General features: G+C 39.5%; 1 protein-coding gene across 1 annotated transcript in view; it reads right to left on the bottom strand.

The window, feature by feature from the left end:
• Positions 1-1,272: 1,272 nt before the first annotated feature.
• Positions 1,273-13,248, bottom strand: part of GPBP1L1 (GC-rich promoter binding protein 1 like 1) — a 31,163-nt gene continuing 19,187 nt past the window's right edge. The window contains exons 6-12 of the mRNA XM_021528612.2: positions 12,521-12,593; positions 11,198-11,391; positions 7,198-7,338; positions 3,584-3,742; positions 2,717-2,841; positions 1,746-1,848; positions 1,273-1,508 (exon numbers count right to left, since the gene is read on the bottom strand). Coding sequence (XP_021384287.1) covers positions 1,362-1,508; positions 1,746-1,848; positions 2,717-2,841; positions 3,584-3,742; positions 7,198-7,338; positions 11,198-11,391; positions 12,521-12,593 — 942 coding nt within the window. The 3' untranslated portion in view covers positions 1,273-1,361. The remainder of the gene's footprint in view (positions 1,509-1,745; positions 1,849-2,716; positions 2,842-3,583; positions 3,743-7,197; positions 7,339-11,197; positions 11,392-12,520; positions 12,594-13,248) is intronic.

Here is a 13,248-nt window from a genome sequence, read left to right as displayed (position 1 = left end):
AAGACCAGGTTTTGTGAGACTCCGTCCAACCCCACTGCAAACACTGCACAACCCCAGAGCACCTTCCAATCCACAACCTTTGTGCACAAGCTGAACTTACACCAGACACTAAAATAGCTTAGGCCACAACTGAGTTGTTTGTAAAATTCTTTTTAATCTAATAGAAATGTTTTCATGAATTTTTAAAAAAGATTTCAATGAAAACAGCTTTGGATTCAGACATTCCCTTGCCACGTTGTGAACATAAACAGCAGCATTGCACCAGGAACAAGTGACACCGACCGGCCGAGCTTCACCATTTTGTATGAAGCGGAAAAAAAAGCAAACTGCTTTAGTAGGAGATAATTTTGAATTATTTTCTTTTAAAAAAATCCCCAAACATGGACTGTCACCTCAGCATTGCTCTCCCTCTCCCTTCTTAAAGGAAGAGTTCAGCTCCTGCAGTCTGAGCACTACAGCAATGTTTGCCAAGTGGAAAAATAGAACGGGAGAAGAAACTGTTTATCCCCAGTGCTACTGAACCCCCAGAGTTGCAGGTCCCTTAGAGGAAAGCTCCTCTTACATAAGAAAGACAATTAGAATTGGCAAACTGATGCAAAATATTTATTCCAAGTTAGTTATTTTTGATGCAGTAGTTTTTCCCCCTCATACAGACTCAATGTGATAGTCACTTTTTAAAATCTGTAAATAATGTTATCAAAATAATCTTAATCTTTGAAATCTCACAAAAAATTTATATTTTACAATCCACCCTGAATATCAAGGCTGCAAGAAGAAGAACACAAACAATTCCTATATCCAAATATTTTACAGCTGTACCCAAAAAAAAAAAAGAAAACCACAAACGCCTGGTTAAGTGATGAAGCTCCCCGAGCCGCCAAAAAAAATAAAATAAAATAAAATATTCATGTTATTAGCATTAATTTAACATAATTAGAACTTCAAAAGCCATTTTGTCATCGACATTGATTGTTTTAGCACACCGTTACCGCGCGCTGGGCAATGCGGCGGCACTGTTAGAAGCTTGTTGTTGCAGAGATCAGTCAGCCACTTGTGTCCTGCTCACACGACTGAACTTGTGCACTGCCCCACAAGGGATTTTTGTCAAAATTTGCTAGCTGCACAAACTTCTAGTAAGCATTAGGGCAAAACCAAAAGAAAAAGCTAAAGAAGCCAATTTCTCTCTTCTTTGGGATACAATTATTTCCCTTGTGCATGAAGTATCAACAACAAAAGAAAAAACTGAACAGACTGGAGACAGAATAAACTCTGTTTAGTTTATACAACCCCAAACACGTGTTGAACTATGAACTGAGTTTATTGGGTTGGTTTTATTTATTTTAATTTTATTGTGCCCGGTTTCAGGCATCGTCATCTGACGTTTCGCTGCTACTTGTTTCTGTGTCTGAGTCCTCAATCTTTGTCTTAAAAGTGCTTCCCCAGTGGAACAACAGGCTGGAGCAGCGGCCTTGAAGAAATCCATTCTTCCCAAATCCATTTCTTCTTCGCTGTAGGAATGAAAGTAAGTTTTAAAACGAGCAGAAGTGTGGAGAGTAACTTTCACCAACCCTCTGTGGTGGACACAAACGCCACATTTAACTGTGTATACACACATGGACAATGCAGAACCATCCATTCTACAAGTCTCCCTTAAATGCTTGGTCCTTTTGAACACCCTTAAGAATAAGCCCTTGAGAAACGAGAGGAAGAAGAGCAGTCACAAGTAGCAAGAGCTGTAAACATACCTGCTCTGATTTAATTTGGAACTCTTTGAGCTCATCCTCGGTGAGGGGAAGGTAGTTTTCATCATTTTCAGGATATTCCTGCCATCCCATTTCTTTCAATAACCTGATTGTGGAGAAAATAAAAGGGGCATGGGAACTAAAGCAAGGGAACAATGGCAAAGGAAGGAACACTTTATCCATGAAAAACAAGGTTTCATAGTAAATCACTCCAAATTCACCAGGGAAATCTTCTCTATCACAGACCACTTCAACAATTCTTTGTGTTTACCCACCATTTTTCAATGTCTTTTACAAATATTTAACCATCAGCAGCCCTGTACAATGGGTACATAACCAGCCTGGTGGAAGGAAGGGATTTGAAATTCTAACTCAAGGACACTGAAGGAGGACATGAGGCAACCAAACCAGTATCACAGCTCAGAATCTCCTGAACCTTACTGCCTGCTTGCACCAGATACTCACACTGCTTACTCATGTGAGATACAACCTGAGATACCAGGTAAACATTTTCTTAACTCTCCTCCACTTTTATACAGCATGTAAAGCAGCACAGAAGTATTCTAAGTGCAAATAAAGTGTGGTGTATGTCTTCAAATCATTACATTTAGGACACCAGCTTGCAAATTAACCAGAATCACCCTTGGTTCATGCTGACTCCCACCGTGGGCAGATAAATATCTCTAGGCAGCATTAACATAACACACAGGGATGTGGCATTAAAGAAGCACTGGAATTTAATTATAGACCTTGGTAAAGCCTTGGCTCACCTGTCATTGGTGTCTTGTTTTACTTTCAGTAAGACCCCACCCAGTCCAGCACTAGTCATAAAGAACAAATACCTCCTTCCTTGCACACACACAGCTACTGCTGCTTCCCAAAAATACTTTTCTTTAAAATTGTTTCCTTCTCCTCACACAGCCCAAGGACTCACTCTTCATTACTCCAGACACTTCATTCTGCCATTTACTCACCTGTGTTCGGCTTCCAATGAATGGGAGAGGTTTTCCCCCTCCTCCGGCAAAGGGAGAGAAAGGCCATTCTGATGGCAGTTCTCTTCCCAGTTTTCCTTTGGTTCTGGTGTGCTGTTGCTCTCCATCTAAAGAAAAATAAAACCATCAAAATGTGCTTGCACAGACCGTGCCAACAGCACAGTTCCAAGTTCAGGCTTCTGCCTTTGGAAGTCCAGCCAAGCTTTTCACCTTGAGCCAGTGTTTTTTACAGAAGCTGCAGGAACATGTACCTGGCTGTGACAGGACAACACAGGACAAAGGACGTTTGGTGGCCTGTGCTGCTGTGCCAAGGCAGTGAGTGCTGGCATTGCAAAGCCATCACCAGCAGCTCAGAGTAACAGTAAGAAAACAATGAGAATTAAATGCTCCTAAAGATACACTTTACATACACATTAAGGCACAAATCTATGTATTTGGGGCATCTGGTTTAAGCCTCTGAGGCTTGAGCCACATTCCTGCACCTTTCACAAGCACAAAATTCGACTTTTCTGTGAATGCAGTTTGACAGGGAAGTTGGAAAGCAACCTAAGATGTTGAGATATGATACTGTTTCTCTCCTTAGAGAATCCTTGCAAAAAATCTAGATTACCTTCAACATCTGTGACCTTCCCTTCCACCTCATTTATTACTTATCCACTTGAATTTCACTGTGCTATACATCTCCCTCCATCACTGCTGTGCACTATTTCCACTGGCATGTGTGCCAGACCAGTGGGAGTCATTCCCTTCCTCCTCCAGAGCCTGAATTACATACACTGCTCAGGGCTTTTTCAGCCCCAACTCCTTCAACAGTAATGACTGTACACACAGTAAGGACAGTGATCTTACATCATCCAGCTTGTCACATTCCCTGTTTTCTGTAATCTCCCCATTTCTATCATCCTTCAGTGCCTTCAGGAATTCGCTCTTTTTATCAGTGGTCCGGCGCATCAGCTTCGTCAGGCGTGAGGAGCAGATCTCAATGGGAGGGGTGGTGCTGGAAGGACTCTGCATAGGGAGGGAGAACACAGAAATCAAACTGCACTGCTGCAAACCTGAGGCCTCTTCAGTGGCTGTGCTTACACCTTTCAAGCACTCATCAGTTCCTTGGGTGGCTCTCAACATCTCAAAAAACCCCAACCTAATGTCCAATTCCCATCAAAATACTAATGGGTGTTGCACATTCACTTCTCCCATCTATTATTACCTCAACTTCTTTTCTTCCCCAGGAGTCAATTCATATGGCCATGAATATGTTTATTTTGTTCCTTTGTAATGTAACTCTCTCAAGCAAGCTGGTGCCTACAACAGAGTATGAGGGCAAAAAAATCCATGCAGGATTCCTGCCCTACAAAAATTAGCAAATTAAGCAGATCAGGCTCACTTCAAATTTGTGTTTTAAGTCATCCTGACAGACTCTACCCTGACATTAAGCTGTGGGGAGGTAATCTCCTTTCAGGGAGTGGTCACATCCTTAAGTAACCACAACCGGGTGCGGAACAGGCAGCCACAGCCTTGGAATACTCCCCGAGGAGAATACTGCCAAGTGCTGCTCTGTACACTCAGCTCAGGGGGTTCAGTGTGGAGCCAGACACGGTCAACCCTGGAGCCTGTGGGAAATCTACTCAGCTCAATGCAGGAACACAAGGAAACCTCCTGTGCTCTTCCACAGTGTTTAAATTTTCTTAATCTGGAGTCTGTGAACCAGGCCCACTGGCAGTATCTGGCCATGATCCTGCAATAGGAGCACTGCTAACCAAGGTGAGCTTTCAATTTTATCTGTTCCATGTTTTGACTGGGCACACAAAACATATTATGGGAAAGTTCCCAGTATCTTAACCTCCTGCTGGAGTTCATGTCTGGTTACTCTAAAACAATGAGGAATTTAATCATTATTATGGAAAACTGACACCAGAATCTTGCATGCAAAACTACCTTTTCTTCATGCACATGCTTTGATTTTTTAAAAATCAAGATTAAACCAGTAAAATTTCCTGAAGTTTGTAGTGTTTTTCTCCCCACACACTTTTATAAGCTGCGAGGGAAGGTTGCAAATTCAGGCTCTTCAAAATTAATCTCCTGTGCCAAAAATTTTTATCACAGTGCTCTGAGCAAAGATCAAGGGAACTAAAAACAAGGCAGCAATTGCTGCTTGTATTTCTAATGGCTGTTGCATGTGAAACACTGGTGTGAAATAATGCCTGCAAGGAAGTAAGTGCAGCCTGGAAGTAATTTCTCAGGCAGACCTTCCAGATTTTGTCTAATTCAACACAGTAAGAAACAAATCAGCAGTTGTAACAGACCTAATGAGTGACTGCAAGTATCAGGATAAAAAGCCAACACAAGAGTGAAATTAAGCTCTCAATCTAACTATTAGTTTGACTGCAGTGACAGAAGGTAACAATGAACAAAGGAGACTAAAATTAGATGTCTTCTGGTAAGTTGAAATACTCAACTTGAACTCTTTGCTAGTGACTGTTTTAATCTCTAATAAACTACTGAGGTATTGAAATGTAATTTCTACACATCAGGGCAAGACAGTTACAGCTAAAGTTTAGAAACAACAGATTTCTAAAAGGGAATTAATTTCACCTCAATTCTGCTTTTAGGCATAATTTTCTGTAGAAGGGTTATGTTTTACAAAATATTCTTTAGCACTAAAATACTAAACTGGCATCTCTTCTAAAGTAAGCTTATCCCTTTGACTGAAACATCAAGGCATCTCAGTCTTTTGGTGTTGCTTTTTTGGATGTTTGGGTTTTTATGAAGGAGAGCACTATGCATCACCTCAGATTTGCTCTGATGTCTGTCATGTAACACAGATGGTTACTCTTACAGAAAAATAAACCCGAATTCATTTTAAGAACTCAGGCTGTATTGTAAGCCTGGATGTCTTAGACTGGCTTGTGGGGACAGGGCCAGTACTACTTGGCACCCTTTTAGTGTTCAACACACTGTGGTCTCCTATGAATAGAGGTGTTATTTACACCACTTCTGCAGGAAGTGCATTAGCCTCCTTTCAGAAACAAAAAGCCAGAGACTATGTGTATAGTCCTGGAGAACTAGGATTGCAGTACTATCTGCTGGCCACAGACCTGTTTTCATATGGTAAATCTCCAACAGATTCAAAGAGAAATGTATTACAAGTGTCCAGTTTAGCTGGAAGGAATTCTTAAGCCCTTCATGTTTAGCTCTCAGGTTGGTACCCAACATCTTCACTGACTGGAGTTTCACAGAAGACCTTCCTGGGCGCAGGTGAAGGAAACACTTTCATTACTCCTGTATGATATAAAGTAATGCCTCTCTCCTGTCTGCTGAGGTGAAAGCCTGTTGAAGTTTACATATTTACACTGTCCATACACAGTGTGCTGTGCATTACACAGAAGGAAAGTTGTGAGCAGCACAAAGAACTTGGTCTAAAGAGAGAAAAGCAAGGTAAGAGAAAGGAACAGTGTAAGCTCTGTCTGTCAAAATGACAGGTGACTGTGTATTAACTATTGTCTTTAATGACTGGTTGTACACTCAGCTGTGGCTAAGACAGAAAAGTGCAGGCTGCTACAAAGTAAAGTCCACAAAGCAGAGAATCATAAAGATAACAAGGCCTTGTTTTAGAAGTAATGCCTACAACAGAACAAGACAAGTGCACAACTGGAAAAATCCCCCAATTCTACAGTTAAAACAAGCTGATTTCAGATGTTGTGAATCATCATTTACAGAATCACAAAATCATTAAGGTTGAAAAAGACTTCCTAGATCATAAAGTCAAAACTGTAAAGAGCAGCTGCACTGGCCAGGAATTTATCACCGTCTGTTCTATTTTTGTTCTTTTTTTTCCTTATGCTCTGTCACAGTTATTGCTGAAATATTAAGAGATTTGTATTTCAAGGTTCTCTCTATACTTCAGACCAAAACTAGGGGCAAGTCAGTTTCCATCTCAGCAGATTACCTCCTCCCATTGTCAAAATTAAAAAGAGATACTGTAGCCGAAAAGTCATATGTACACATGTTAAACTCCTTCAGCCCCTCAGATCTGAGTGCTTGTGCTGTTGTTCCAGAGAAAGGAAATTAGGCAGATCACCTTCCTTCCCCTTCCTTTCCTATACTGAAAAACATCATGGGAATCAATTTGCCTACCTATTCACATCATTTCTTGGTATCTGCACACCCATAACACCAAGCTGATTCATGTCTTGTTACACAACACCATTTAAAGCATTAGTACTTTTTGTTTTTTTTACTGGAAGGAAAAAAAATACAGTTGAACAAACACCAATGGTTTTACAGCCAGATAAACCCCATTTTTATTTCTTCTAGTGTATCACTGATGTGGCAGAATGTGCAAGTGAGTCATCCCTCAAGGGTGCAAAGGTAGGTACCACAAACAGAGAGGGCCTTATCATGTTTATATTCTAATTGGTGATAGTGACAAAAACTCCCAGCCTATCCCCAAGCCCAACCCTTACCTCTTTGGGAGAGGTGAGGACTGAGCCACTTGCCAGTACCGCTGGTTTGGTTACAGACACTGGACTGGTAAAGGCAGAGTCACGGGTGGAGGACAGCGAGCCTGGTTTATGTTCACTTCTGTTGGCTTTCCATGGGCTTGGCTGTATTGAGGAGAACACAAAATACAGGGCAGTAAATGCTAAGGCATGAGAAGGGGTTGTTTACAAGTATTGAAATAAACAAGCAACATTATGTTGGCTGTTGTATAGATTTTCTTTTCTTCTTCCCTCTCCAACAACAGTCTCAACAGGTTTATTTCAACTCCCATAATTTTTCACCTGGCATCTTCTGTTTTCCCCAAATCACACACAGTTCTGGTTCATGGGCACCACCCTTTAGTAAAAGAGATCACAGAGAAAATCCAGCATTGCCCTTCATTAATTGGAATTGCCACTGCATAATGCAATTCATCTTACAGCTGCCCATAAATGGGAAATAAAAATCCCAATTAAAATGACATTTCTTAGGGGAACACTGCATGCCATTAAGAAAAGCTTCCAATCACTTGACAGCAAGTTTCCCTGTGTGAAGAAGATCATCACTATGCAATAGTTTTGTTTAGAGTGAGAATGAAAATTATTTATTTTCTAGGGCCCTGAAAGTGTCCATCATTGCACCAATTTAGCAACAATAACAACAAGAAGCAAAAGCAGCCAATTTATTACAGTGCAGGATCACTGGTTGTTTTGCCCTAGATACTCTCTGCAGTACCCCTTTGAGTGTACTGGCCATTTGGCTGAACAACAAAGACTTCAAGATAAGTTTTTGCTACTCGAAATGTTGTTCTTGAAGCTGTCTTATCAGTCAGGGACAAACACTGTGAAGTGAGTCTTTACAAAAACAATCCTAAGAAGAAACTTGTACCAAGTAGCACTAGAAAGTCACTGTCAGAACATTAAAATATAAAGGCTTCCTTTGACCTACTGGACTTCTGAAGCCAGTTTCAAGTCACTAGTGAAATAATTCATGCATAAACAGGGTTCAGTTAAATATGAGATGCAACAGATCTTATAATCTGCTAGCAATGAGAACAGTGGCACTATTTCAGTATGTTGTCACTGTCTACCACATTCTATGATTTTTTTAAAAATATACATTGCATGGGGAGGTCACCAGCTTTACTCTTTAACTTAAAAATGAGCATTTCACACTATCAAATAGGTTCTATGGCACTCAGAGCACACATTAAAAACATCCCTTTAAAACCTCAGAAATATCCTGATCTGCACAGTATCTATTGCCTGTACTAAAATTAGGGTGGCAGTATGACTCTGACAAAAGTTTCTCTCCACAGCTCCAGGGCTGCACTCTTCCATTCCCAGCTCTCAAGCTGCTCAGTGCTGTTCTCCAGGCTTTTACAAAGGGGCAGCTCGTAGCTCAGACAGATCCAAAGACAGACCCCTCTTGCTTTCCCTGCGTGGCTGAGTGTGACCTTCATGGACTGCTTGACTGTGAGCTATTGGCCATCTCAATTAGCCAGAAAGAACACACTTGTTTCACTACCACAAAGTTCTCTTCCTTTCTGAACTACTTGGTACAACTTAACAAAACCATTTTTCATTCAGTTCTCCTGTGACAGCTTTCCAATACTGCTGACTTTGTGGAAAGGAATGTTTTGACTCCTCTACTCCTTTATGTGCTGCAATTCCTGGATAACTTTCTAGAAGTCTTCCTACCACAGTTGCTTTAAGGTTGTGACTTTAAAAAGGCATCAATGCACACAGCTTTTCTGCTAAGGATATGCTGATACCCCACCTCTGGGTTTTGCTAATGGTCATCCATTCATTAACAAAAGCGCTATTGATGACATCAGCTGACAATTCTTCCCCACTGCAATCCCTACCACCGAGGAATATCACACTGCCCCAGTAATCGCAGTACCACTCAGTATGTAAACACTTAGAAATTAGCAGGTAAATCACTACGTACATATTTACAGCCTGATTAATGTGACTGATCTCTTGGGCTACATATTAAAAATTAATACCTTTTCCACTGGCCAAAGAACATTTCCTTTGTTATCAATATTGCAATATTTCAGGTCTAAGTCCAGTTGTAATCCAGGCCTACTGGATTCAGTGAAGTAAAAACTTAATTAAAAGGAACTTAGGCAGGTACCTCTACATATTGCCATAATCTCTGATTTAAATACAGATAAATAATCTAGAATGCAAATGAACTATGTAACAGCAAGCTAAAAAAAAAAAGCCCTATCACTATATTTTGATGGATGCTGAACCTTTAGATCATAGTCAGTTTTATTCCAACTGTGAGCACTGAATAATGTATTCTTTTTACCTGAAGAATCAAAATCTACATAGTCTAATTTCAGAATATGGTTAGCAAAAGCTTCGAGAGCAGCTCTCCTTGATTGAATGAATGAAAAACCTCCGTCCATGGGCTTCAGAAGCAGCTACAACAAATGCAACAGTAATTGCACAGCGAGCTGCAAGGAGCAACTTGCTGTGCAATTACTGTTGCACTTGTTGTAGATGCTCCTAAAGATGCTACATTAGCTAAGCAGATTTTTATGCCCAAATTCTACATTGTAATGCAACAGTATATCACAACCAGCAGTAACAACACATATTCCCGTAACTTTCAGAAGTGCATTTTCATCTCTCAGTCTCTACATTGGTATAGCATTAACTTTCAGACCTCAGAAATGATCTTTGCATAAACACAGTCAAGCTGTATGCATTGTGGTTCACTAAAATTCTGTTTACTTTGAAGCCAGAGACAATCTAACAGTCTGGTCAGAAACTGTGTCTCTGGCTTTTTGTTTCAAAGAACACACAAAAGTTCCAGACTAACCCAGGTCAGACTATATCTACACATGTATCCATCAAGCTGTAAAAGCAAAAATAAAAGCCACAGGAGGCTCCCTACTCATTAGAAGCTGCTTTTTGTTCATCTACTCTAAACAAGAACATATGTGGACTGAAAATTGTGTGAGGAATGAAAAACCCCTTATAAATACCCTTTCTAATGGGTCAACTTATCCCATCTCACCAAAAAGTAAATCACCTGTCAAATAAAGTGTTTAGACAAGGTTTGATAATCATTTTAACCACTACATTTTTTCTGTAGCTGGCAGAATGTAACCTGAATTAACAAAAATTTACAAAGGGAAAGAAGCTCTAAACTTGCTCTTTTACAAAAAGAAGCTGTGAGTCTCTTATTCTGCTTTTATCTCTGAAGTATGTAAGAATTATCTACTGTAATCATTGGGAAGATTTTGTTGAAATGCCACAGCTAGCATTAGTAATTAATACATTTTAGTACTCAAAGTATTTGAACATATTTTTAAAGAATAACCTAGCTACCTTTTTTTTTTTAGCTTTTTAAATACTTCCACTATTATTTCTTCAAAATTTCTAAGGCATCTATACATGTCGGTTATCTGGAAAAATGGGCAAGACTAAGCCTGGAACTAAGGAAAAAAATTACTTGTTTTTTTTTTAGCATGACTGTATTTCCTTCAGTAAAAGAACTATAGCACAAACCCTATGGCTTTTCCAGATTGTTTTTAAGCCTCAACTAAATTACACCTGAATTGCAGGATGTTACAATCTAATCTGATCTTAGCCTCTATTGTTCTGGACACATCAAAGTATTGTAACTCAATAAAGATTTTTCAAGGTAGTCATGTGAACAGTTCAAGCACATAGCAGTACACATTCCACCTCTCCAGCAGTGCTCATTTTGTCTTATTAAGATAAGGATTTGTCTCATGCATGAGGACACTCCCATTCAAATAGACTGCAGTGTACTTAAAGGTTAGTTCTCCCTATGGACAAACCCAAAGGCATTTTAACAGAGAACAACAACTTCAGTAGTAAATAGACCTCTACTGTAAAAGCCACTGCCCATAAACTATTGGATTCCAACTCCTCCTACTTATTGGGAGGTTGATTCCTTTGATCTGCAGTTCACTAATTTGATGGGAACGCCCTGTACCTTGGAAGGAGGAGCTGCAGGTTTAGGAACTAGATTTTTGTAGACACTTGGGACAATGGTGGTGGCTTTGTTGCCATTTGCCAGGTGAGAAACAGGTGATGTAAATGCAGCTGAGAAGGCGGCAGAAGGATCCTCTTTTGAAACCTTTTTGATGACCAGCATCTTGGTAGGTTGCTTGGCACTAGGGGGGTTTTCTGTAAAAACAAAACAAGAGATTCTGAAATACAGATACTCAGTTTCAGAACAGCTTCACTGCACTGCTCCAGTTCCTCCCTCCCCATCTCAGACACTGCACATCTGATTCTGAGACCATCAGCTGCTATTTAGTTTCAGCTCTGAGAAGGTACTGGATGTGGATTTCTAAACATAATCTTTTCTAATTTAAACACAAGAGCTCCCTTGATGCTGAAAGGAAAAACCTACACTGACGTCAGTTAACAGCCTTGCACCATTCTAGAGAAAGAACAGGTATGAGCATTTTTTTGAACAACCATGGATCAGCTTTGTTAGTTCACTAACACAGCAAAAATATTTACATAACTTATACCTTAAAAGACATACCACTTTTACAAACAAGCACAGTTAATGTTTCTGAGGCCAAATAAACACATTTCCAGGAGCATAATTTAAAAAATACTAATAGTATAAACACATAAAAGCTCTATAAATGTTGTCATTAGGTTTTGAGCAGAACAACAGCTACCTGACAAACATGCAAAAAGAATAAAACCCAACAGTATTGCAAGAAGTGTTTTTAAGTTTCTTTTGCATTTGTACTATTTACAGTATCTAACCCAACTAATTGAACTAGTTATTAACAAATCTGTGTTTAACTGCTAGAATTGGTACCTTGTTTCACTTTCTTTTAAAGGCATAGATTCACATAGTACATAAGGATTGAAAGTAAGGCTGTTCTGAGTTTAAAAAATCAACTAAGCTCAAACCACAGAACTATGACAGCTTTGCTGTATTTCCACTAAGAAGATCCCAAGTCAGGAACTAATGCCTAGTTCATTCCAACCTGCTCTGCCCTTCAAGTGATGTCTGTGTGAAACTGTAACTGCAGCACGACAGGAAGTGAACACAGAACAGTGACATTACTGCCACTGGCTGTTTTTTTGTGACAAGACAAGCACAGTTTCACATAAACAAAAAGGCCAAGAGATTAGGGAAGATTGTGGGAGGAAAACAACAAAGACAGAAAGCAAACAAACTGCTTCACTTAAATCTTGAAAATATTTTTGAGTGAAAAACCCAGCATTTAAACACCAGTCACAATTTTATGCTCCATCATCAGCATTGTGTACAGTGACCTTTACCTACCCCATACTCCAGAAGGTGTCCCTAAAGGTTTGTTCTGGTTGTTCTGTCTTCCAGCTTCTGGATTCAAAGATGGCTGTAAAAAGACAATGTAAATGAATATAATGTTATGTCACATATAACAAAAATATAATCAATGTTAACATTTTGTTTCCAGGAACTCAGAGTATGGACAGATTTCTCTGAACAGCAGCTGAATTGGAAGAAAGTGCTTTGCCATGAGACATCCAAAAATCGAGTTTGCCTTCTCCTTGGTTTCTGCTGTATTTCCAATGGAACTACCAGAGGGTCCAGGATAACTCCTCTAGTCTTCTACTATAATTAAGTAGATTCTACCAATCAGTACATATATAAAAATATAAGGTATTTGATCAGCAGCTCAAAAAATAAAATAGAATCCACATCATTAGTATATGAAGAATCTATTTTCATTTAATAAATATTTTAATATAATAATTATGCACGAGCTGATTAAAAAAACACCCCAAAGCAATACTAGATTCATAATGTAAAGGAATGTATTTATTAACAAAAAAAAAGCTACATTTAAAGTTATGTCAAACCTCAGAGTCTACTTTTTAGGACAAGAGTGCATGCAGACTCACTGCTCTCTGCAGACTTACACGGAATTCAGTTTCAGAATTCAGCTTGGTGGAACTACTACAGACATGTCCAAGCTCAAAGCAGAGTGAAGAAAATCTAAGCACTCAATGACAAGTGGTCTCGATTAG

This window comes from Lonchura striata, chromosome 9 (assembly GCF_046129695.1).
Source record: "Lonchura striata isolate bLonStr1 chromosome 9, bLonStr1.mat, whole genome shotgun sequence".
Taxonomy (NCBI): domain Eukaryota; kingdom Metazoa; phylum Chordata; class Aves; order Passeriformes; family Estrildidae; genus Lonchura; species Lonchura striata.
The sequence above is the reverse complement of the archived record's forward strand: the minus strand, read 5'-3'. Positions and strand labels throughout refer to the sequence as shown.